At 47.3% G+C, this 26,992-nt stretch overlaps 2 protein-coding genes across 2 annotated transcripts in view; one reads left to right on the top strand and one right to left on the bottom strand.

The window, feature by feature from the left end:
• Window positions 1-17,675, bottom strand: part of nbeal2 (neurobeachin-like 2) — a 288,718-nt gene extending 271,043 nt beyond the window's left edge. Inside the window, exon 1 of the mRNA XM_085993937.1 lies at window positions 17,052-17,675. Coding sequence (XP_085850063.1) covers window positions 17,052-17,102 — 51 coding nt within the window. The 5' untranslated portion in view covers window positions 17,103-17,675. The remainder of the gene's footprint in view (window positions 1-17,051) is intronic.
• A 7,067-nt stretch (window positions 17,676-24,742) lies between these two features.
• ccdc12 (coiled-coil domain containing 12) overlaps window positions 24,743-26,992 on the top strand; it is a 92,430-nt gene continuing 90,180 nt past the window's right edge. Inside the window, exon 1 of the mRNA XM_085992551.1 lies at window positions 24,743-24,915. Within this exon, the coding sequence (XP_085848677.1) occupies window positions 24,832-24,915 (84 nt within the window). The 5' untranslated portion in view covers window positions 24,743-24,831. The remainder of the gene's footprint in view (window positions 24,916-26,992) is intronic.

Here is a 26,992-nt window from a genome sequence, read left to right as displayed (position 1 = left end):
GGAAGAAACGCAGGAAGCCGCCATTAGGCGGGGAAGAAGACAGAAGCGGGAAACCGCCATTGAAGTGGGCGGGGAGAGAAGATAAGAGCGGGAAACCGCCATTTTCGCGGGAAAACCGCCATCTTAGAAAAAAAAAAGAAATAATAATTTAAAGAAATACTTGTGTTGTTCCCAAAGAGAGGAAGATGCCTAAGCGTGGTAACATCAACGATTTTAATTCCGAAGTAGAAGACTGGGCCACGTACGTGGAACGCATTGAGATCTATTGTGAGGCCAATAAAATAGAAGATGATGACAAAGCTATAACCTTGCTGAACTCGATGGGCGCAAAGACATACGGGCTCTTGAAGCATCTACTAGCACCAGCTAAACCGGCGGATCAGGCTTTCGATGAGACAGTGGCTGTTCTGAAGGATCACTTGAACCCCACACCGTTGATGTTGGCTGAACGATTCAAATTCTACGCGAGAACGCAACGGAAAGACGAAAGCAACGCGGAATACTTGGTCGAACTGCATAGACTAGCGAAATACTGCCAGTTTGAAGGGAATCTGACAGAGGCATTGCGAGACAAGTTCGTATGCGGACTGTCCAAGGAAGGGACGCAAAAGCGACTCCTCGAAGAGAACGACCTTACACTTGACAGGGCTGTCCTTATAGCAGCATCGCACGAAGCCGCAGCGAAAGGAACTGCGGAAATGCAGCTAAAGGCAGCGGCACTCGGTGTGGACCAAATTACCTCGAGTATAACAAAATGCTATCGCTGTGGGAAGACAACACACGATCAGAACCAATGCTGGTTTAAGAACCAGGAATGTAGGAAATGTGGCAAACTGGGTCACATCGCTAAGGTATGCCGGTCAGGGAAGAAGGCCAACAACCAAAGGAAGCCATCACAGGAAAAGTAAAGTACAACAAGGTACACAAGGTGGCGGAGAAGAGTTCAGACGAACAGAATTCAGACTCAGACCCAAACGGCCAGGAGCTGGGTAGTCTGAGAATTCATAATGTGAGTAAGGAAGCTGACCTACAAACTATCTGGGTCATGCTAAAAATAGCTGGAGTCCAAGTGAAAATGGAGTTGGACACTGGATCAGCTGTATCAGTCATAAATCGAAGGGATTACCACAGGCTATTCTCACATATACCCTTAAGAGATACCAAGTTCGTATTGCAGACATACACGGGGCATAAAGTATACCCCATGGGAAAGATAAGAGTCAAGGTGAGAGATAGGGGTAAAGAACACCCAAGAATGAACTTATACGTACTACCTGAGGGAGGACCACCACTTCTAGGACGGGAGTGGATCAAGAAAATAGACATGGAATGGCACTACCTACAAGCAATGACGAGTGAGGACTCGGTGCAGACAAGCAGCTCAGACTCTGAGCCGGAAGACGATAAGTCCAGCCCAAGTATGAAAAACAAGGTTAACATGAACTCACTGACTAAGGTTGGAAAAACGATGGCGTGTATAAAGACAGAGAATTCTGAGTCTGTTCAAGTTACAGACATATGCATTACGGAGGAACACCGGGCTCGAACTCAACGTTATCTCAAAGTACGACAACAATTAGAACAATTGAGTTACCGTCTCGTACAAGAGATGAAAACAATGAAAAAGTTCTATGACACCGAATGGGAGAGTCTGGAAAGACAACAGAACCCGCTGGCTCAAGCAGAGAGCGACCATAGAGCCATCGTGACCAATTACCGATCACATCTCCCTTATGATGTTCAGGAGTTAGAATATTTGCATGATCTAGAGATACAGCATAAAGGCAAACCACGCTACACTGAGGATTTTGTCCTGCAATTGGAGACGGAGCTAGTGCAGGCAAGGTTAAGAGAAGCTGAATCGCAATGTGCACTTAAAGAGATGCAGAAAAAAATCTTGGACATAGAAAAGAGAAACGCTTCTTTACCTGATGAGAATAATGTGGCCATGTTGCAAGAGGAGCTTATAGGGGCGAAACTGAAAGAAGCTAAGCAAAGGATGTTGGAACTTGAAACACAGAACCAAATCAGCAGTAACCAGCTATGTCGAGCAGAGAAGGAGTGCAATGGTCTACAGGAGAAGGTGCAATATCTCTCAGCCCAGAATAAGGGACTACTCACTCAGTTAAATGAAAGTAAAGGGAAAATGGCTGAGATAGACTGCAAGAATAAAGAAGATTTGATGGCAATGAGACTTCGAGAGGCAGATAGCATAGCAGCCTTGGCTGAACTCCAACAGAAAATTGCAAAAGAAGCAAATGAAGAGGAATCTTCAGGAAGCCAGGATTTTATTCCAGTTCTTCTCTACGACTCCTTACAAGCAGAGTGTGAGAAGTTGAAAGAACAGTATGAACAGGCCCAGGCTATAATTCTGGAGGGGGTTAACTCGGCAACCTCCGAAAAGCTAGTTTCAGTAGAAGCATATGAGCAACTAAAGGTTGAACATGAGCAAGAAGTCCAAAGGCTGCAGGAAATTCTTGATGAGCTCAAGGCCAAGACAGACTCATCGGTAGAAGTTCCATCCATAGAGGAGAAATTAGAGGTGAAAGACATGGCAGAACATGAAAGACAAGATGTCCAAGAACTCATAAAAATATTGAAGGAAACCCAAGACAAATGAGAGGCAGCAATGACCGAGGTTCAACAACTTGAACAGATTCAACTGGGAATCCTTTCAGTGGAAGAAAAGGAAACTGTAAGAAACACAGAGACTGTAAGAATGGCCCCTGAACATGAGCTAGAGAGCATCAAGGCGCAACTTCTCCGAGCGCTGAAAGCCAAAGTACAAGAGGAAAAAAAGGTGGATGAAATGGAGAAGACTCTGATCCACAGTGTTCCCGTGGAAGAGTTAACGGTCAGCCAACTCCTTCATATGCTGAGGGACAAGACTCTGCAATGGGAACAATCTGAACACGAGCTTCAATCTTCAAAGGGAAGGAGTTCGGAGCCCTCAAAAGTTATGGAAATAGCTGAGGTTGCAACACAGATTTTACTGGGATGCCAAAAGTACGCTGAATCACGTCTATGTGAACAACAGAATGTTGAAACAGCTGCTCCAGTAGAAGGATTGAATAGTCCGATCAATCAATCCCCGATGGAAGGGGAAGTATTGAAATCACAAATGAGGTCCTTAGTGAAGGATTTGCAGGAAACCCAGGAAGAGCGGGATGACTATGAACGCATGAAGAAGTCCCTTCAGGAAAGATGTCTAGGGAGGGAACAACAGTCGGCTAACGTCCAGTTGGGTAAGAAAGAAGTAGCAGGCCCTCTCGCTAGACTAGCTCAGGATGACATCGAATATTACCATGACCTGTTGAGTGACACGGAATATTACGAGGACTTGGTCTGCCCAGCTTGTGATGAAAACTCCCAAAGTGCAGAAATCAGGATGAAGCACTTAAAGTCTAAGGAACATAGGGAGATGGTGGCGCTACAGCTGGCAGCTGAGAAGGGAGCCCCGAGAGTCTCCAAGAAGCAAAAAAGGAAAAGACGAAGCCGAAGATGATAACCATCTAAATCATTATCACTTCTAATGGGAAAGTAGGGAAAAATTACGAAGGCAGTCCAGCTGTTTGTAAAAGTCAGCACTGCTGGTTCAGCAGGACGGAAGTTCAAGCTGTTACGTCAAGGGAAAGACTATTGGATGAGTCACGCTAGCAATGTGAACCGGCTACACCACAGAGATGTTGTTCGGACCGAGTCAAGACCAGAGACTGAATCTGTGAACTGTTCCCACAGAGACTGAACCTGTGAACTGTTTTCCGCAGAGACTATATCTGTAAATTGTTTTACATGAAGTTGAATATATGTTATGTTTAATGGGGAATACGTATGTTGTAAGCTAAAAAGGGAGGATTGTAGTGTATGTAACCGTCTACCTTTAAGAGACTATTGTATGTAACCGTTCACCTTTAAGAGAACTATTTTAGGTGTGGCACTACTTGTTTGGCTTCTGTATACGGTAATACCGACGGTGACCACACCAGTATATAAGTGCTGTGGCATGATTTATAGGGCAGATTCGCCCTGACCTTCGAATAGTAAAGTCCTGTTTGTTTGTTACTCCTGAAGTCTGTGTCGTTATTAACTGCACAACCCACAGACTTTACAACAACCATCTTCCTTTGTGCTAGGTATGACTCCAGCCAGTGGAGAGTTTCCCCCCAGATTCCCATTAACTTCAGTTTTACTAGGGCTCCTTCATGCCACACTCAGTCAAATGCTGCCTTGATGTCAAGGGCAGTCTCTCTCACCTCACCTCTGGAATTCAGCTCCTTTGTCCATGTTTGGACCAAGGCTGTAATAAGGTTGGGAGCAGAGTGGTCTTGGCGGAACCCAAACTGGACATCAGTGAGCAGGTTATTGGTGAGTAAGTGCCGCTTCATAGCACTGTCAATGACACCTTCCATCACTTTGCTGATGATTGAGAGTAGACTGATGGGGCGGTAATTGGCCGGATTGGATTTGTCCTGTTTTTTGTGGACAGGACATACCTGGACAGTTCCCCACATTGTCGGATAGATGCCAGTGTTGTAACTGTACTGGAGCAGCTTGGCTAGAAGCACGGCTACTTATGGAGCACAAGTCTTCAGCAGGACAGCTGGGATGTTGTCCGGGCCCATAGCCTTTGCTGTATCCAGTGCGCTGAGCCGTTACTTGCTATCACGTGGAGTGAATCAAATTGGCTGAAGACTGGCTTCTTTGATGGTGGGGACCTCAGGAGGAGGCCGATATGGATCATCCACTCAGCACTTCTGGCTGAAGATGGTTGCAAACACTTCAGCCTTGTCTTTTGCACTCACGTGCTGGGCTCCACCATCATTGAGGATGGGGATATTCATGGAGCCGCCTCCTCCCTGTAGTTGTTTAATGGTCCACCACCATTCACGACTGGATGTGGCAGGACTGCAGAGCGTTGATCTGATCCGTTGATTGTGGGATCGCTTAGCCCTGTCTATAGCATGCTGCTTCTCCTTTTTTGCATGCATGTAGTCCTGTGTTGCAGCTTCCCCAGGTTGGCACCTCATTTTTAGGTATGCCTGGTGCTGCTTCTGGCATGCTCTTCTACACTCCTTATTGAACCAGGGTTGGTCCCCTGGCTTGATGGTAATGGTAGAGTAAGGGATATGTCCGGCCATGAGGTTACAGATTGTGGTGGAATACCATTCTGCTGCTGCTGATGGACCACGGCGCCTCATGGATGCCCAGTTTTGAGCTGCTAGATCTGTTCTGAATCTATTCCATTTAGCACGGTGGTAGTGACACACAACACGATGCAGGGTGTCCTCAGTGTGAAGATGGGGCTTCATCTCCACAATGACTGTGTGGTGGTCACTGCTACCAATACGGTCATGGACAGATGCATCTGCGATAGGTAGATTGGCGAGGACCAGGTCAAGTAGGTTTTTCCCTCGTGTTGGTTCTCTCACCACCTGTTGCAGGCCCAGACTGGCAGTTATGTCCTTCAGGACTCAGCTAGCTCAGTCAGTAGTGTCGCTACCGAGCCACTCTTTGTGATTGACATTGAAGCCCACACCCAGAGTACATTCTGTGCCCTTGCTACTCTCAGTGCTTCTTCCAAGCGGTGTTCAACATGGCGGAGTACTGATTCATCAGCTGAGGGAGGGCGGTAGGTGGTAATCAGCAGGAGGTTTCCTTGCCCATGCTTGACCTGAAGCCATGAGACTTCATGGGGTCCGGAGTCAATGTTGAGGACTCCCAGGCCACTCCTTCATGACTGTATACCACTGTGCCTCCACTCCTGGTGGGTCTGTCCTGCTGGTGGGATAGGATAGACCCAGGGATGGTGATGGGAGGAATAAAAACAGAAAATGCTGGAAATACTCAGCAGGTCAGGCAGCATCTGTGGAGAGAGAAACAGAGTTAACGTTTCAGGTCGATGACCCTTCTGGGACATTGGCTGAAAGGTATGATTCTATGAGTATGACTATGTCAGGCTGTTGCTTGACTAGTCTCCCAATTTTGGCACAAGTTCCCAGATGTTGGTGAGGAGGACTTTGCAGGGTTGACTGGGCTGGGTGTGCCGGGTTGACTGGGCTGGGTGTGCCGGGTTGACTGGGCTGGGTGTGCCGGGTTGACTGGGCTGGGTGTGCCGGGTTGACTGGGCTGGGTGTGCCGGGTTGACTGGGCTGGGTGTGCCGGGTTGACTGGGCTGGGTGTGCCGGGTTGACTGGGCCGTTGCCGTGTCCGTAGCCGGTGCCGAGGTCAATGCCGGGTGGTCCGTCCGGTTTCTTGTTATTATTCTTAACGCAGAAAAGTGCGAAGTGATACATTTTGGTAGAAAGAATGAGGAGAAGAAATATAAACTAAAGGGTACAATCCTAAAGGGGGTGCATGACAAAGAGACCTAGGGGTATATGAGCACAAATTGTTGAACGTGGCAGGGCAGGTTGAGAAAGCAGTTAAAACAGCTTACGGGATCCTGGGCATCATGAATAGAGGCGTAGAGTACAAAAGCGTGGAAATTATGAACCACCTGTATAAAACACTGGTTCGTCCTCAACTGGAGTCTTGTGTCCAATTCTGGGCACCACACATTAGGAAGGATGTGAAGGCCTTAGAGAGGGTGCAGAAAAGATTTACGAGAATGATTCCAGGAATGAGGGACTTCAGTTACGTTGATAGACTGGAGAAGCGGGGGTTGTTCTCCTTAGAGCAAAGAAGAGTGAGAGGAGATTTGATAAAGTTGTTCAAAATCATAAGGGGTCTGGACAGAGTAGAGAGAAACTGTTCACATTGGCAGAAGGGTCGAGAACCATAGGACACAGATTTAAGGTGATTGGCAAAAGAACCAAAGACGACATAAGAAAAAACTTTTTTACGCAGCGAGTAGGATCTGGAATGCACTAGCTGCAAGGGTGGCGGAGGCAGACTCAATCACGGCTTTCAAAAGGGAGTTGGACAAGTACCTGAAGGAAAGAAATTTGCAAGGCTACGGGGAAAGGGCAGGGGAGTGGAACTAGCTGAAGTGCTCTTGCAAAGAGCCAGCAAGGCCTCGACGGGCAGAATGGCCTCCTTCTGTGCTGTAACCATTGTATGATTCCAAGCTCGTAGGCTGTGTGGCTGCCAACAAATGATGCCACCAGACCTCCAGTCACGAGAGAAGGACAGAAAGAAAACTGTATCCTGTTTGACCAGGACTTCCATTGTCCTGTTTACATAACATACAGAAAACGCAAAAGAAAATTAACCCAAACTCACCCAGAGCATAATCACTGAAAAGCTGTGGGAACCGAGTTAGAGTGGGACTTCCACCAATTGCAATTTTGAAGGTGACCCCTTTTGGGGAGGATGGAAATGGGTCCATAATTGAAGGTCCCCAAATTTTGGTTTACTATACACGGTGCAGCAATATCCTCCACTTATAATTTATAACGCAAATATTGAACTTAATATTCCTTGGGCTGTGAGATTGATTTACATACAATGGCAGGAGATTGATATCAGCAGAGGTGCAACGAATTTACATCTCATGCACGGTTTTCTCAAGCGAAAACTGCAGCAGATAATTGGAGTGCAGACACTTTGTCCCATTAAGGCCCCTCCTCCCACAGACACTGTACAATCTACCCAATCATGGACCCTACCCCATCCATTTAACCTCCTCCCACAGACCATGTACACTCTACCCTAACATGGATTCTACCCCATCCATTTAACCTCCTCCCACAGACCATGTACACTCTACCCTAACATGGATTCTACCCCATCCTTTTAATCTCCTCCCACAGACCATGTACACTCTACCCTAACATGGATTCTACCCCATCCATTTAACCTCCTCCCACAGACCATGTACACTCTACCCTAACATGGATTCTACCCCATCCATTTAACCTCCTCCCACAGACCATGTACACTCTACCCTAACATGGATTCTACCCCATCCTTTTAATCTCCTCCCACAGACCATGTACACTCTACCCTAACATGGATTCTACCCCATCCATTTAACCTCCTCCCACAGACCATGTACACTCTACCCTAACATGGATTCTACCCCATCCTTTTAATCTCCTCCCACAGACCATGTACACTCTACCCTAACATGGATTCTACCCCACCCTTTTAATCTCCTCCCACAGACATCTGACCATTGCTGAGCCAACAACACAAGCAACAAACCCATGAACAAGTTTTGATTAGAACTTTGGCCCAGACACCACTCATAACCCATTTCTCCTCAATTAACGCATATAATAACATTTTTACTTACTAAACTAAGATTAAAAGTGGATAGTTAGAATTTGTATTTATGTAGTGCCTTATCACATTTCTCAGAAAAATCCCAAAGTATTCTACATTCAATTTAACTTCACTGAAGGACAGTCATTGCTGTTCTGTATACAAACGCAATGTCCAATTCGCATACAAGGTCCCACAAACAGCAATGGATAATGACCAGTTCATCTGTTTTTGTTGGTCTTGGTTGAGGGAGGGATCTTTACCCAAAATCCCAGCTCTTAAGAGCCGTGGAAATTTCTGATTTATAGCCATCTCAATAGGCAAACGGGCTCTAAGCTTAACATCTCATCTGATTTACAGCACCTCCGCCAGTGCAGCACTCCCTCAGTATGGCACTGGGAGTGGCGGCTTAGATTATGGGCTCAAGTCCTGGAGAGTAGGGCTTGACCGCACAACCTTCTGACTCAGAGGTGAGAATGGTACCGAATGAGCCAAGCTGACACAAACTAGGGTCATAGTAAAGTTTAATAAAGGGTTTCTACCCCACATGTTAACCTGTCCTTTCTCTCTTCAGCTATATTTGTTCAGTGATATTTGAACATTTTTCAGGAGATCCTCCAGCCATTGAAATCACGGTTTACATTTTTATTGCTTTATAAATTTAGAACTTGAAAAAAAATCTGTTTTCAACTTGGAACAGCAGAGAATAACCATTTCAGAACTGCACTCACAGTTCACCAGACATTTGCAAAAAATATCTGAAGGATGGAATTTTTCCTTTCTCTTCATTTCCTGAAAGTGCAGACCTTTCCTGGGGTACAGCTTCACAAGCAACAGTTGCTCTCCGGCACCTTTGTTTTTTCAGGTGTGTGCGCAGCCAATGAGTGGTGGCAGGCTATTCAACCATGCTGGGGCATTTATAGAATTTACAGCACAGGATGACAATTGGCCCATCATGTCCATGCCAGTGCTAGCTCTTCACCTGCAGCCATCGACTCTAAACCCATTACTGTGCCCTTTCCCCGTATCCTTTTATATTCTTCTTTTTCAGATACTCATCCAACTCCATTTGAAGTGATGTTCCAACTCTGCTTCTGTAGCCTCTTGTGGTAAAGCATGCCATATGCTAATGATCCTATGGGAGAGAAAACACAATTCTACCAACTTCCCCTCCCCCTTCTTCCATTGGTAATCCTCAATTTGTGTCCCCTCATTAGCCATTCACCAACCAGTAGAAACAGTCCTTCACTATTTGCACTCAAAATCTTTCATAAATTTTGAAAAGCTCTGTCAGGCACCACAGCAAACCATGGTCTTGTCCATACCCAATACTCAAACATATTCCTGCAGGCATCACCAGGTAACAATCAGGAGCTGATTTCCCCTATCCCCCCCCCAGGACTGCTGGACCCAGAGGCCAATTGCAGTGCTGCCATCAACCTACCGACTGAGGCCAGCAAAGACGGAGATTTGAACCTGGACGCACTTCCTGTTGTCACTAGTTTTGGTCGTGCTTGTGTGTCAACATTTCCCATTGTAAACTGCCAAGTCAACATTCCCCATTCAATTTTGCTGTCAACGGCCATGGTGTAGTTGCAGGATCTTGCCTCTAGGTGGTTCTGTAGAGTGAGTTTCCAAAGTCTGCTTCCCAATTCTGTTCCCATCTTGTGTGTGTATTTTTATATTTAAATTAAAACTTACATTTGCCAACTGACCATAGAAAACTTACAAGAATAAAAATCTAAATGTACAAGATTCAGTCAGACAGGCAGAGACAATAATGACAGGAACAGAAGTTTTATTAGATTTCACCAAAGGAAATAAAGTAATCTAAATTTTAAAAATGAATAGAGTTGATGCAGATTGTAAGTGAAGGAGATCACAATCCATCTTTTGTGATGCTGGTCAAGTCTTCCTGGTTTTTCACTCGCTAAGTACCACTGTCTTGCTGTGTGCTAGAATATCGGCCTCAAAGTCCATGGGATAGATTTTGACTTTGTGCAATAGTGTAAAACAAGTAATAATGAATCGGCAGCCCGTTTTACATCTCTCCACTATCACCCGTTTTACACTATCGTACAAAGTCAAAGATCTACCCTCTTATCCTTGAATTCATCTACGGTTTTGCAACACTTTATCTGAGCAGTCATAGGCCTTCTGTTCCTCCAACACTGGATTAATGTCGATTCCCCTCTACCTCCCTCCATAGGTGGCTTATCTTTCTATCACTACATCCCTGCTCTGTGGCATTATCTTCCCAAAACTGCTTTCGGTGCCAGCCATGGCTCAGTGGTAGCACTCTCACCTCAGTCAGAAGGCTAGAGTTCAAATCCCATGCCAGAGACTTGAGCACAAGAATCTCGGCTGATGCCTCAGTGCAGTACTGAGGAGAAATGCTGCATTGTCAGCGGTGTCGTCTTTCGGATGAGACATTAAAACCGAGACCCTGTCTGCTCTCTCAGGTGGACGTAAAAGATTCCACGGCACTATTTGAAGAACAGGGGAGTTCTCCCGGTGTAATTTATCCCTCAACCAACATCACTAAAACAGCTTATTATGTTATTGTGGTTTGTGGGACCTTGCAAGTTGCCTAATGTGTTGCCTACATTTTAGCAATGGCTACATTTCAGAAGTACTTCATTGGCTGTGAAACATTTTGGAATGTGGCGAGGATGTAAAAGGTGCTATAGAAATGCAAATTCTTTGTCTTTATCTTTCAAGCTAAATCCTCTGAAGACCTCTACTTGACTTTACTCCAAACCTCCTTCCGTCTATTTCTGTTTTTATTTCCATGTTAATGATATTTTTTGTTGAAACATTGAGCGCTGATACTACCAGAACAGGCTTGCACATGTCACTGGTCACAACACAGCACACCAACATCAGCAGAGACACACATTTTTTTTTTTTTTTTTTTTTTTTTTTTAAAACGCAGTCTTATTTCCATGACAAGTTTCCACGCGTTTCTTTTTCCCTTTTCTCCGCTCCGATCCAGAGGGCGCTGGTTCTTGCTGAGGTGCAGTTCTGTGAACGTTGGCCAATCTCTAGTACCTGTCCCAAGTACAGTAGCTACTCTTTATGGGTGGATCTGGATAGCAAGGGGGGAGGTTGTTCGACCGCAGGTTTGCATCACAGCCACAGCCCATCCCTGTCTTTCACCAGTGCCCTTCCACCAGGTATTGCTTGATAATGATTAAGAATGCTGTGGTACTAGACTAACAACCCGGAGGATGAGAGTTCAAATCCCATCATGGCAGTTATGAAACTGAATTCAATAAATCTGGTATGCGTGGGTTGGCCCCAGAAAAATAATGAAAGCTGTTAGCTTGCCTTAAAATCCAGCTGGTTCATTAATGTACTTCATGGAAGGGAACCCGGTCTAACCTACATTTGACTCCAGTCCCAATATATGTGGTTAACTCTTATGACCTCTGAAATGACCTGTACGACTCACCACCTAATCAGGGCAACAAGAGATAGGCAAAAAATGTGAAACCCACATTCAGAGAACAAATTTTTAAAAACAGGCAAGGTTTCACTTTCCTAACTCGGGGTTCCAGCAGCAAATTGTAGCCCCCATCTCCACAACTTCAGCCTTGGCTCAGTTGGTAGCACATCTGCCTCCAAGTCAGAAGGTTGTGGGTTCAAGTCCTGCTCCAGAGACTTGAGCACAAAAATCTAGGCTGACACTCCAGTGTGAGTGCTGCAGAGTTGGAGGTGCCATCTTTTGGATGAGATGTTGAACTGAGGCCCCGTCTGCCGTCTCAGGTGGACGTAAAAGATCCTATGGCACTACTTCGAAGAAGAGCAGGGGAGTTATCCCCAGTGTCCTGGCCAATATTTATCCCTCAATCAACATCACTAAAACACTATCTGGTCATTATCACATTGCTGTTTGAGGGAGCTTGCTGTGCGCAACTTGGCTTCCTACATTGCAACAGTGATTACACTTCATAAAGTACTTCATTGGCTGTAAAGCGCTTTGGGACATCTGGTGGTCGCATGTCTTTCTTTTTAACTCCCTTGGGCTCAAATCTGCGACGTGTAGTACATATAGCTTAATTAAAGATGCTCCCTTTCCCTCTTAGAATCGGAGAGCTTGCCTATCTGTATCTCGGTTCTGCCTAGACTCAGCCTCGCTGATGAGAGGTTAGACATACTACCTGCTCCCTAGGCCTCCCCCAATGCTTGCCTTGGGTGGCTGACAGGAACTACATGCCCAGACTGGTTCAGATCTGAACTGAACAGAACGGGACAATCAAATTTTCACCCTCCTGCGTGAGTGCATTAGTGTTCAAGGCCACTGCATGACCAAAGGTACCATCATTTTTAAATTCCAGCTTCTCCAGTGGCATTTGTTGGGGTTTCTTTTGATCATTATGATACAAATTTAATTTAGCTCATCTCTGGCGGTCAGTGAGTAAATGTATTGCCCAATGAGGTACCTAGTCATAGAGACCAAGAAGATCCCACATTGAACCTCCCAATCTGTGCTCAGTGAGCTGATCGTAATCAAGGTGGCAGTTGGGGAGCTACACCTGGCCTCAGTGTCCTTGGGGTGGTGGAGCAAATTCAGCCGGTGTCCCTGTGAAAATTGGGTGAGGATAAGATAAAGCTGCAATTCCTTCCACACTTGAAGAGCCTGGTGATATTCAATTTCCAGGGTCACACATGAAGAACGGGTGCTTGGGCAAGGAACAAGGGTGGAGGGTAATTGGAGCGCATGGAACTATATTCTAGCAAGAGTCAGCGCCTTCAGGTAAGAAGGCGTGAAAGTTAGAGAGGGGTACTCAAGTTTGACATCCCAAATACAATCCATCGAGCCATTGTTCTCCTCTGTATATAAGCTTGGAAAAGAAACACCACAGATAATTGAACTCAACAGATGGAGAAATGAACCTACTCTTCCTGAATATAACCAAGATTCCCAAAGATTGCATTGGTGGTTCGGTTTAATCGTTGGTTTAGCCATGTTCTTCAGATGTTGACCAGTAGCCATACAAAGAAGGTGCTCTTATATGAGCTGAAATAAAGCAAACATCCCCACAATAGGAAGCAACACATGCACCATCGTCGCTGACAGCTGGGAGGGCTTCACACAGGACAGCCCACATTGATGCACACACCGAGTGCTGCTCTCTCTCACTTGAAAAACAAATGCCTATGTGACTAGAGCAGGACACGAGAAAGCTACAAACCATACGGTGACTGACCAACTCCAGTAACAACTTGCATTTATATAGCACCTTTAACATAGTTAAATGTCCCAAGGTGCTTCACAGGAATGTAAATCAGGCAAAAAGTGATACTGAGCCAAAGAAGGAGATATTAGGATGGGTGACCAAATGCTTGGTCAAAGAGGTAGGTTTTAAGGAGGAGATAAAGGTGAAGAGGTTTGGAGAGGGACTCCAGCCAGACTACGAACAATCCAAGAATATTGCATCCAGTTTTGGGTACCTTCCTTTAGGAAGGATGTCAACGAGACGGTGCAGATTTTCTTTGGGGCTGATTATCATCCTCCTACTGCCCCGTACATGCTGAAAATTCAGGCAGTAGGCAATCAAATTTAAAAAATAAATAAAACCTACTGTCCACTTGAGGGCGACCCGGCTCGACTTACCAGCAGACCTCAAAATAGGTGGCCAGTGTCCCCGTCCAAAGTAGGACAGTGGTAGCACTCTTCCCTCTACATCAGAAGGTTGTGGGCTCAAGCCCCACTCCAGAAACAGGAGCTCCTAATCCCAGCTGTACTGTCAGGTGCCATCTCGGGTGTATGTAAAAGTTCCGATGGCACTATTCAAAAACCACCAGGAGAGTTCTCCTACTGTTCTGTCCAATATTTACCCCTCAACCAACAACACTAGATTATCTGATCATTATTTCATTACTGTCTGTAGTGCCCGGCAGTGTGCAAATTGCCAGCTGTGTTCCCTGCATTACAACAGTGACTGCACTTCAAAAAGTATTTTATTAGTTGTAAGGCGCTTTGGGGCATCCAGAGGTCGTGAAAGGTACTATATAACAAATTCTTCTTACTGCAACGCTTTGTAGTTTCCACTTTTCAAACAAACCATGTGAGAATCCGTGTTTGCTCTGAGTCACGTGAGTTTTCTAAGCACCGTACTTGTAAGCACACGTTCCATTTGGCCACTCCACAGAACTGTTCTGATGTACTCACTGTTTACCATTTACTTAGTTCTAACAGCAGCAGAGTACAAACTCTAGTCTGGAGAGCTTCAACTTAACCCTTTCACCAACACATTCCCTTCACTCGCGCGCGCACACACACACACACACACACACACACACACACCACAGAGCAGGAAGAATGTGCAACTTCCACCTCCCCCCCAACCACACTAAATTCACCATCGCAGTCTTGTTATTACTGGGGGTGGTGGCAAAGAATATTCTGCACTTCCTGACATGAACAGAGTTGGCTTTGGTCTGCCTCTCATGCACCTGCTGGCAGCAGGCGGTGGTGTTCGTGGAGGCCTGAAATGGGAGGGTGGAGGGGGGAATGTTGAAGCAGTAGTAATGAACGTCTGGGGGCATTGAGCTTCTAAGGGGTGGGAGAGCAAGTGCAAGGGTGCAAAGAGGGAGGCAAGGCTGCCAGAGTTCTAGAATCACAGGTCCTGGTGCTACCTTAACCTTAAAAGAGCATCCATTTCTCAAATAGATTGCCATTTGATCTTTCTGCATTAACCATCCTATGGGCATGCTGAGTCAACTTCGTGTCAATGGATGTCAATACAGTGGCAGTGTTATGCTGAGAGTCCTACCCCCACCAGGAACTGGACTGAATGTCCTAACTCATTTCATGTAGAGTCTTTACAGCCAGCAGACAGAAGAGACTTTCATCTCCTCAGTCTACATTTGAACCCAGACCCTAGAGGTGAAAGAACTGTACATTACACTAATACATTATCCAGTCCTTGCACATACTTGTTTAACCCCTAAAGCACTGATCGCAGTTATTACACTGTCAGTCTTTTTTTTTTTTTTTAAAAGAATACGGGTTAATCATGTAATCCTTTTTGTGTAGAATTAATCCCCAGAAGTCATAAAATAATGCTGCCAAACCCGTCTGTACGCCCAAATGCTTTCTTCAAATCTGATCACTGAATTGAATCATGGAGTAAGTCTCTTGTAAAAGCCTCTCAGCTAGGAAGGGGAAAAAATGACACGGTTCCCACACCTGATTGCTACATGTGCAGACACATTTAAGTTGCTTGTGATGCCTCCCAGTCAAATAGCCACCAATAATCAATTCAATTCAATTCAAATCGCTTTACTGGCATGACAAAGTACATCTTATGTTGCCAAAGCATTGAAAAACATTCATGGTTGTTCACAAAAATACAGATCTATCCATACAGTGTATAAACAGATATATCCCTGAGTGTATAAATATACATTCATATATAATTTGTATATACTCTGCCTAATCACTGCCTAGTCACTTGGGTGAGGTACCCTGGGGCACCCCAGCACAAGTCAGTGTCTGAAGGGGAGGAGAAGTGGGATGGGGAGGGGGTAGGGAAGGATTTTGAGGCTCTACCTGGACCTCCGGACAGACCAGCACTTTGTCATGGCCTTGCCCAAATCTCGAAAGGGAGAGGAGGAGCTGTGGGCAAGAGATAAATCAGTGGGAAATAGAAAGTCAGCTCGATTCCCTAGAATTTTTTTCGAAAGTCTTGTGTGATGCCCATAAAGGGGTTAGATTTTGAGGGTTGAACTCCACACAAATGCACACAGCCTGCGCCGGAGTGGCTCCATCCAGGACCCAACACAGCCTACTGCTTCAGTCCCTGAAGCAAAAGCTAATCCAATCCAATCCTCAGACAAACCCTGCCATGGGAATTGCCATTTCCAACACAATGCACACATTATATATATGTCTAATATAAACAGTATTGCACCCAGACCAATCACTATAAATAATCCACTGCAACAAAAATAACACCACCTTCAGGAAATGGTGACACGAATGAAAAAAAACAATTAATTTTCTTCCAGTACAACACATGCAATTTGAAAACTTTAAGGAGCAGCCAGATTTTAGACAAATGCAATGTAACCAATTCTAAACCCGGGGGTATACAATCCCAGATATCACGCATTGGAAACCGATTAGAATTGGACAATATATTGGACTGTGGCTGCGGTTGCATTGGATCTCGCTCTGACAGCAGAAATAGCGAGATGTTTTTTGCTCTCTGAATAAACACGCCACACGATAGCCAAGAATGAACCAGTTTAACACTTATAGTGCGAATCGGTCGGCAACACGCACTTCCCCCTCTCGCCATCTGAATATCACTCCAACTCTTATTTTCAGACTCTTCCAAAAAAAACAATTAAACTGGCCACAAATAAAATACAAGCCACACTCTGCCTAAAAGACATCATATTAAAAAAAACTCAATGCATTTTTTGGCCACAAGTCTTGAATTGCATTTAAAAACCTGATTAAATAAATTATAAATTGGCGGGGGCGGGGAGGAGAGGGAAATTAAAGATATTCTACAACTCTCCTACCTTCAAAAACCAATAAACATTTTCTAAATCTGCATAAACGGAGATAGCAACCTCTAACCATCGTGCAATAATAATTCTCCCAAACGAGGAATCGCGTTTACATTAATAAGGAAGAAAATAAAAGTAGAATTAAAAGATGAATCTTAAACACAACAACGCAACGAGCATCTGGTTGCTTTTGTCACGGTGCATTGACCATCGATTTCTTTTAACATTTGCTTTTCTTTGCAAGCGAAGGTAAGAGTTGAGACAGGAGCCTGGCGGCCCTGGCCCTGGCCCCGCGCTACAGGTGTGTACTCACTCACCTTGGTGAAGTACAACATCCACAGCTCGTACAGCCTCTCCTTCGAAGCCATTCCTCGGCCGGCAAAAGCTGTGGTTTCTTGGTTTTATTAATTTATTATTTCCTCTCTCTTCTCTCACACTCGCAGTTTTTTCTTGCAACTCTTCATCCCTGCTTTCCTCTTCTCCCCCGTTGTTGCAAAAAAGATTTTTGAATGTGAAATTATTGCCTTGTTGCAAAAAAAAATGTAAAGAATTTAGCATCAGTGAAGATTTTCTTTCCTCATCCTTTTCTTTTCCAGCAAGCTGGGGTTCTTCGCTTTGTATTTTTAAATAAAACCTTTAATTAAGTTAAAAGTTGCTCCGGCTGAATATTCTTTCTTTTCTCTCTTTCACACAATGAGCGCTTCCGCCATCTCGGTTCCGGCTTTCTTTTTTTTTTCTTTTATGTTGTTGCTTCTGTTGATTTTTTTTGCCTGAATATGTTTGCGCCTCTGTGTGTACGTGCACGCGGATGGTGGGCCGGCCCTCCGCCGGGGGCGCGCCTGCAGTCACAGACCCTAAATTTGCTGGAGGGGGGAAGAGAGGGAGCCACAGGCGCGCTCCACAATCAGTCCCCAGAGTGCCCGCGGGCGGGCGCGCGCCTCCGTGCCCAACTCGCGAGGAAAGAGCAAAGTGCGCGCCTAGGGTGCGCGCGCTTCTGGCAGCTGAACGCGAGGGCGTCAGGTGCGAGGGAGCGCGCGGCCAGGTGAAGTGCCTTTCCACTGCTACCGTCACCAGTCCCATAATATTATTTATTTTAGTCACTACACTTTAGTCATTCATTGTATGTGAAGCACTTTGAGATGTCTGATCAGTACTTTATAAATATTGACCTAATTTGTATGGTGTTTTTACCCAGATAATCCAGTTGGAAGCTTCCCAGTAAATGATATGATTCTCCAAAAAAGGGTTAAGGCCAAAGAGAGTGGGACTAAGGGAACGGTAGCGTAGTGGTAATGTAACTGGGCTAGTAATCCAGAGGCCTGGACTAATGACAGCTGGGGAATTTAAATTCAGTTAATTTAATAAATCTGGAATAAAAAGCTAGTATCAGTAATGGTAACCATGAAACTATCGGATTGTCGTAAAAATCCATCTGGTTCACTAATGTCCTTTAGGGAAGGAAATCTGCCGTCCTTACCCGGCCTGACCTATATGTGACTCCAGACCCACAGCAATGTGGTTGACTCTTAACTGCCCTCTGAAATGGCCTAGCAAGTCACTCAGTTGTAACAAACCGCTACGAAACAAAATAATAAGAATGAAACCGGATGGAGCACCCGGCATCGACCTTGGCACCGGCTACGGGCACGGCAACGACACACCTAGCCCAGTCAACCCTGCAAATCCTCCTCGCCAACATCTCGGGACTTGTGCCAAAATTGGGAGAGCCGTTCCACAGACTAGTCAGGCAACAGCCTGACACAGTCATAATCACAGAATCATACCTTTCAGTCAATGTCCCAAACTCCTCCATCACCATCCCTGGGTATGTCCTGTCCCACCAGCAGGACAGACCCACCTGGGGTGGTGGCACAGTGGTATACAGTCAGGGGAAGGTGTGGCCCTGGGAGTCCTCAACATTGACTCCGGACCCCATGAAGTTTCATGGCTTCAGGTCAAGCATGGGCAAGGAAACCTCCTGCTGATTACCACCTACCATCCTCCCTCAGCTGATGAATCAGTACTCTTCCATGTTGAACACCACTTGGAAGAAGCACTGAGAGTAGCAAGGGCACAGAATGTACTCTGGGTGTGGGCTTCAATGTCAATCACCAAGAGTGGCTCGGTAACACCACTACTGACCGAGCTGGCCGAGTACTGAAGGACATAGCTGCCAGGCTGGGCCTGCAACAGGTGGTGAGAGAACCAACACGAGGGAAAAACCTATTTGACCTCGTCTTCACCAATCTACCTGTCGCAGATGCATCTGTCCATGACAGTATTGGTAGCAGTGACCACCGTACAGTCTTTGTGGAGACGAAGTCCCGTCTTCACACTGAGAACACCCTCCATCGTGTTGTGTGGCACTACCACCGTGCTAAATGGGATAGATTCAGAACAGATCTAGCAGCTCCAAACAGGGCATCCATGAGGCACTGTGGGCCATCAGCTGCAGCAGAATTGTATTCCACCACAATCTGTAACCTCATGGCCCGGCATATCCCCCACTCTACCATTACCATCAAGCCAGGCGACCAACCCTGGTTCAATAAGGAGCGTAGAAGAGCATGAGGTGCCAACCTGGGGAAGCTGCAATACAGGACATCATGCATGTTAAAAAGCAGAAGCAGCATGCTATAGACAGGGCTAAGCGATCCCACAATCAACGGATCCGATCAAAGCTCTGCAGTCCTGCCACATCCAGTCGTGAATGCTGATGGACCATTAAACAACTAACGGGAGGAAGAGGCTCCATGAATATCACCATCCTTTTTTATTATTCATTCACAGGATGTGGGCATCGCTGGCATGGCCAGCACTTATTGTCCATTCCTAATTGACCTTGCGTGTCTTGCTAGGCCATTTCAGAGGGCAGTTAAGAGTCAACCACATTGCTGTGGGTCTGGAGTCACATATAGGCCAGACCAGGTAAGGATGACAGATTTCCTTCCCTAAAGAACATTAGTGAACCAGATGACTTTTTACAACAATCCGATAGTTTCATGGTTACCATTACTGACACTAGCTTTTTATTCCAGATTTATTTTAATTAATTGAATTTAAATTCCCCAGCTGCCATGGTGGAATTTGTACTCTTGTCTTCCAAATTATTAATCCAGGCTTTTGGATTACTAGTCCATTAACATTACCACTATCCTACCATTCCTCAATGATGGCAGAGCCCAGCACGTGAGTGCAAAAGACAAGGCTGAAGCGTTTGCAACCATCTTCAGCCAGAAGTGCCGAGTGGATGATCCATATCGGCCTCCTACTGAGGTCCCCATCATCACAGAAGTCAGTCTTCAGCCAATTCAATTCACTCCACGTGATATCAAGAAACGGCTGAGCGCACTGGATACAGCAAAGGCTATGGGCCCCGACAACATCCCGACTGTCCTTCTGAGGACTTGTGTTCCAGAACTAGCCGCGCCTCTAGCCAAGCTGTTCCAGTACAGTTACAACAATGGCATCTATCCGACAATGTGGAAAACTGCCCAGGTATGTCCTGTCCACAAAAAGCAGGACAAATCCAATCTGGCCAATTATTGCCCCATCAGTCTACTCTCAATCATCAGCAAACTGATGGAAGGTGTCATCGACAGTGCTATCAAGCGGCACTTACTCACCAATAACCTGCTCACTGATGCCCAGTTTAGGTTCCGCCAAGACCACTCTGCTCCCGACCTCATTACAGCCTTGGTCCAAACATGGACAAAGGAGCTGAATTCCAGAGGTGAGGTGCCCTTGACATCAAGGCAGCATTTGACCGAGTGTGACATGAAGGAGCCCTAGTAAAACTGAAGTCAATGGGAATCGGGGGGGGGGTGCGGGGGGACTCCACTGGCTGGAGTCATACCTAGCACAAAGGAAGATGGTTGTGGTGATTGAAGGTCAATCATCACAGCTCCAGGACATCGCTGCAGGCGTTCCTCAGGGCAGTGTCCTAGGCCCAGCCATCTTCAACTGCTTCATCAATGACCTTCCCTCCAACTTAAGGTCAGAAATGGGGATGTTTGCTGATGACTGCACAGTGTTCAATGCCATTCACAATTCCTCAGATAATGAAGCAGTCCATGCCCACAAGCAACAAGACCTGGACAACGTTCAGGCTTGAGCTGATAAGTGGCAGGTACCATTCGCGCCACAGAAGTGCCAGGCAATGAGTATCTCCACCAAGCGAGAGTCTAACCACCGCCCCTTGACATTCAATGGCATTACCATCGCCAAATCCCCCACCATCAAAATAACTGGACTCTGCCTCTTTTTCAACGGTAATCAACATTTTTAACACCCAATTTGGTGTGGAAAGGGAGAGCTGTATGAATATGTTATGTGTCTAGTCAAACTTGAGATTTGGCCTATTGAAGCTTACATAGGAACATAGGAATTGCTAGACGAAAAAAGACCAAGGTCCATCTAGTTCACCTTCTACCATCTCAGTAGTCGCATGATACAATGAGAATTAAGTTGTTGGCAAATAATCTCTATCAATTAGTCTACAACAGACCCAGACATGATGTGAGATAAAACTCAGTGGTGGAGAGCCATAGGTCCAAAGTCACCTGTTCCTCCAAAGCACTTACCACATATCATGTCTCAAATTATTCATCTACTGGATACCCAGAAAATGGTACCACTGACATAATCAGCTGTGTAAAACAAAGCTTCTTTTAACGAACTAGCCTTTTGAGGAATTCCAGTTGCACTTTAACATGTGATGTTTCCAGGCAATTCTAGACAAAAGGACAAAGTGAATCTCAGAATACAGCTGCCACAGTTCACATTTTAAAAATGTTAGTGCCTTGGCTTTGCTACGAACAATCTAAAAAATATACAGAACTAGTCAGGCTCCTGTGGCAGTGCACTTGGCACTCCAAGACCAAGTGTTGCATTCAGGTGAAGCAGGGTTAGAGGGCCAGAGCCTGTACACATAATTCAGTCTCCATTTTACAGTCATACATTCTGTCCTTATTTTTGTTTGATATTTAGAGTTTATACTATTGTTAATAGTTAAATAGAAAAACTGACAGTACTTTAACAAGCAGAGAAATTGAGTTGGTTGAGGCAACATTTCTCAGGGCTACTTGGGATGGGCAACAAATGTAGCCTTGCCAGCATTGCCCACATCCTGAGAAAATAATAAAGGAAATTGCGCAGTTTCTACCCTTCCCCAGTGTGTGAGTATATTCACAGAAATCACAGAAACCCCACAGTGCAGATAGAGGCCATTTCGGCCCATCGAGCCTGCACCGACACATATCCCACCCGATCCCCATAACCCCTACACCAACACATATCCCACCCTATCCCCATAACCCCACATATTTAATCCCCCTAACACTAAGGGTCAATTTATCATAGCCAATCAACCTAACCCACACATCTTTGGACTGTGGGAGGAAACTGGAGCACCCCCACACAAACACGGGGAGAATGTGCAAACTCCACACAGACAGTCGCCCAAGGCCGGATTCAAACCTGGGTCCACTGGTGTTGTGAGGCAACAGTGCTAACCACTATGCCACCGTGTCTGCACCATGCATGTTACTTCTGGAGGCAGTGCTGGTGGTGAGCACACCCCTCAACAATCAAGTCTCACAAGGCAATCTATTTGTTGAACCCACAATAAATGTACCGTGGGTCCCTTTGGCATTAAAGGACTGTCTAGAAGAAGGGAACAGTTGCCTGCATAACTATGTATTTTACCTCCTTAAGAGCACTACAGTGCACACATTAGGGTTGTTTAATGCATGATGAAACCTAAGGGAAATGTGTTGCATGGTGGGTACACTTACTTTTTGATAGCAGTGTACTTCTATTCCCATTTACACCCAGGGTGCAACGACTTGAGCTACTGTATTCATTCGATGGGTTACTTTAATCCATGCAGCTTACACCTCAAATTCACAGGAGGGGTACTTCGGCTCCAAAAGAGCCACCTTCATTTGCTGTACCTCCTGCAGCAAGATCACCAAGCTGTCATCTTCAAAAGGGTCAGTTTTCTGCACCTTTCTCTTTATCTTCATTTCTTAAGGAAGGAAAGATTTTTTTTTGACCCACTCAATATTACCCTCCACTTTAGGAGGCAGCAGTTGTACCTTAAAAAGATGTAGAATGGGCAGATAGCAGACCCTCCAGTCAATGGGGCTGCTGGCCAGACTCCCCACACGTTTCTCCTGCACAGGGAGGATGATGGGATGGGCTTGCAAAATTCAATGAAGCCAGTGCTCCACAGTCTCCCTCACTGCAAGCATGCGCAACCCCAATTTTAATGGCCTCACAAAATTGAAGCTTGTATATTTTTAATGTAATTTATTTGGGAATTCATTTGCAGGCAGGATCATCTCAAGTTTAAAATGTCTTTGTTACTTTTTGGAAGGTTTATCCATCTCGCTGCATCAGATAAAATAGGCACTTATAAAGATGACAAGGAGCATGAGTCACATCTGGATTTTTTTTTTAGCAAAATAAAAAAACTTGCGTTTATATGGCACCTTTCATGACCCCGGACGTCCCAAAGCGCTTTACAGCCAACGAAGTACTTCTTGAAGTGTAGTCACTAGTGTAATGTAGGAAACACGGCAGCCAATTTACAGACAGCAAGCTCCCACAAACAGCAATGCGATAATGACCAGATAATGTTTTTTTTAGTGCTGTTAATTGAGGGATAAATGTTGGCTAGGACACCGGGGAGAGCTCCCCTGCTCTTCATCAAAGTAGTGCCATAGAATCTTTTACGTCCACCTGAGAGGGCAGACGGGGCCTCGGTTTAATGTCTTATCCGAAAGACAGCACTCCTCAGTAGAGCACTGGAGTGTCAGTCTAGATTTTTGTGCTCACAGATGACGCCATTAATTGAGCTGGTCAGGTCAAAAATTTCTCAAGGTTCGTATGGATCTCAAAGGTAATGCTCTTAGTTTGGATCTGCGCCTCTAATGTGGAAACAGATATTTGATAATACATCTGGAAAAATATAACAGTTCTATATTGAAGAAAACACACAGTAAGTGCAATATACAATAAACATATTGATCACATTCCTCATGACATTTAAACTATATGTGCACGGGCGCACACACACACACATATTTATAAATTTATATATTATATATATATACTGAGCGGTAAGTGGGTTCAATGGACAAGGGAGGGATTTGATATGTTCGTAATTGCTGCAATCTCTTACCCTTATTCTTCCCTTTGATTCTGGACATGGGATAATGTAGTTGGTACTAATTTAGAAACATTTATTTTGCGTTTAATAGTGTAGATAACTCAACCTATAAGGGAACAATTCATATAGTGTCAACTGTGGCTCAGTGGGTAGCACTTTTGCCTCTGTACCAGAAGGTTGTGGGTTCAAGTCCCACTCCAGAAACCTTAAGCATAAAAATCTTGGCTGACATTCCAGTGCCGTACTGAGGAGAATGTTGGAGGTACATACAGTCTGTTGGAGGAGCCATTAAACTGATGCCCTGTCTGCTCTCTCAGGTAAGATGTTAAAGATCCCATGGCACTATTTTGAAAAAGAGCAGGGGAGTTATCCCTGGTGTCCTGCCAATATTTATCCCTCAATCAACAACAAAAACATTTTCACACTGCTGTGAATTATCACACACACTGGTCATTATCACACTGCTGTCTGTGGGAGCTTGCTGTGCACAAATTGGCTACCACGTTTTCTACATTATAACAGTGACTGCACTCCAAAAGTACTTCATTGGCTGTAAAGTGCATTGAGACGTCTGGTGGTCGTGAAAGGCACCACATAAATGCAAGTCTTCCTTTTTTCTTTTTTACATGTAGTTCCACATATATAAATGATGACTTTAAACTGAGTACCCTTGTTGGATATAACTCAGTGTGTAAGCGTGAACCATTAAAAAAAAATAGATTGTGTTTCTCCACTCTCTCTTGTGTTACAAGCCTCTAATTTATATACTTTAAATAAATAAATGTTTTGGTGATTTTGGTGACTATTTGGCGTGACGTCATTGGGTGAATCGATGCGCTCGGCGTTCCCGCCCCGGCGCTCGCCGATCCCGCCCCGGCGCTCGCCGATCGTCCTGTGAGCGGCTGGGCACGACTGCCGGGAAGATGGCGGACAAAGCCGGGAAACTACAGGAGGAGGCGCTGAAGAGGAAGGAGCGGCTGAGAGCGCTGCGGGAGCGGCAGCTGCAGGTAAGGGAGGGGGGGAGTCACACGGGCCAGGCCGCTGAGTACTGGGCTCACCCTACCGCCTTCTACCCACCCGCCCCCCACCAGGCCTGTCTCTCGGCCTCTGTTTACACCCTGGAAAAAGGGAATAATATAACACTCCAGCAGTATTGATATCTCAGATTTAGTGGTCTAAGCAGGGAGAAAGGGGCTGGAGGTGCAGGGAGTCGGGCGGCAGAGAATGAGGAGTACAGAACGGCAGGAAAATGTGGGAATAAAGGGGCAAAGAGCCAGGGTGGTATAGAGGGACAGGGGGAGCAAGGGAGACAGAGGGGCAGGGAGAGTGGGAATAAAGGGGCAGGGAGTGAGGAGGACAGAGGGGCAGGGAGAGTGGGAATAAAGGGATAGGCAGGGAGAGTGGGAATAAAGGGGCAGGGAGTGAGGAGGACAGAGGGGCAGGGAGAGTGGGAATAAAGGGATAGGCAGGGAGAGTGGGAATAAAGGGGCAGGGAGTGAGGAGGACAGAGGGGCAGGGAGAGTGGGAATAAAGGGGCAGGCAGGGAGAGTGGGAATAAAGGGGCAGGGAGTGAGGTGGGCGGGGAGAGCGGAAGTAAAGGGAGGGGAGAGCGGGGGTAAAGGGAGGGGTGGGCGGGGAGAGCGGGGGTAAAGGGAGGGGTGGGCGGGGAGAGCGGGGGTAAAGGGAGGGGTGGGCGGGGAGAGCGGGGGTAAAGGGAGGGGTGGGCGGGGAGAGCGGGGGTAAAGGGAGGGGTGGGCGGGGAGAGCGGGGGTAAAGGGAGGGGAGAGCGGGGGTAAAGGGTGGGGTGGGCGGGGAGAGCGGGGGTAAAGGGAGGGGTGGGCGGGGAGAGCGGGGGTAAAGGGAGGGGTGGGCGGGGAGAGCGGGGGTAAAGGGAGGGGGAGAGCGGGGGTAAAGGGAGGGGTGGGCGGGGAGAGCGGGGGTAAAGGGAGGGGGAGAGCGGGGGTAAAGGGCGGGGGAGAGCGGGGGTAAAGGGCGGGGGAGAGCGGGGGTAAAGGGCGGGGGTAAAGGGCGGGGAGAGCGGGGGTAAAGGGAGGGGTGGGCGGGGAGAGCGGGGGTAAAGGGAGGGGTGGGCGGGGAGAGCGGGGGTAAAGGGAGGGGTGGGCGGGGAGAGCGGGGGTAAAGGGAGGGGTGGGCGGGGAGAGCGGGGGTAAAGGGAGGGGAGAGCGGGGGTAAAGGGTGGGGTGGGCGGGGAGAGCGGGGGTAAAGGGAGGGGTGGGCGGGGAGAGCGGGGGTAAAGGGAGGGGTGGGCGGGGAGAGCGGGGGTAAAGGGAGGGGGAGAGCGGGGGTAAAGGGAGGGGTGGGCGGGGAGAGCGGGGGTAAAGGGAGGGGGAGAGCGGGGGTAAAGGGCGGGGGAGAGCGGGGGTAAAGGGCGGGGGAGAGCGGGGGTAAAGGGCGGGGGTAAAGGGCGGGGAGAGCGGGGGTAGGCGGGGAGAGCGGGGGGTGGGCGGGGAGAGCGGGGGTAAAGGGCGGGGGTGAGCGGGGGTAAAGGGCGGGGGTAAAGGGCGGGGGTGGGCGGGGAGAGCGGGGGTAAAGGGCGGGGGTGGGCGGGGAGAGCGGGGGTAAAGGGCGGGGGTGGGCGGGGAGAGCGGGGGTAAAGGGCGGGGGTGGGCGGGGAGAGCGGGGGTAAAGGGCGGGGGTGGGCGGGGAGAGCGGGGGTAAAGGGCGGGGGTGGGCGGGGAGAGCGGGGGTAAAGGGTGGGGAGAGCGGGGGTAAAGGGTGGGGAGAGCGGGGGTAAAGGGCGGGGGTGGGCGGGGAGAGCGGGGGTAAAGGGCGGGGGTGGGCGGGAAGAGCGGGGGTAAAGGGCGGGGGTAAAGGGCGGGGGAGGGCGGGGGTAAAGGGCGGGGGTGGGCGGGGGTAAAGGGCGGGGGTAAAGGGCGGGGGTAAAGGGCGGGGGTGGGCGGGGAGAGCGGGGGTAAAGGGCGGGGGTGGGCGGGGAGAGCGGGGGTAAAGGGCGGGGGTGGGCGGGGAGAGCGGGGGTAAAGGGCGGGGGTGGGCGGGGAGAGCGGGGGTAAAGGGCGGGGAGAGCGGGGGTAAAGGGCGGGGGTGGGCGGGGAGAGCGGGGGT

The sequence above is a fragment of the Somniosus microcephalus genome, chromosome 7, assembly GCF_052327205.1.
Source record: "Somniosus microcephalus isolate GS21.2 chromosome 7, FLI_Smic_1.0, whole genome shotgun sequence".
NCBI classification, from domain to species: domain Eukaryota; kingdom Metazoa; phylum Chordata; class Chondrichthyes; order Squaliformes; family Somniosidae; genus Somniosus; species Somniosus microcephalus.
The sequence above is the reverse complement of the archived record's forward strand: the minus strand, read 5'-3'. Positions and strand labels throughout refer to the sequence as shown.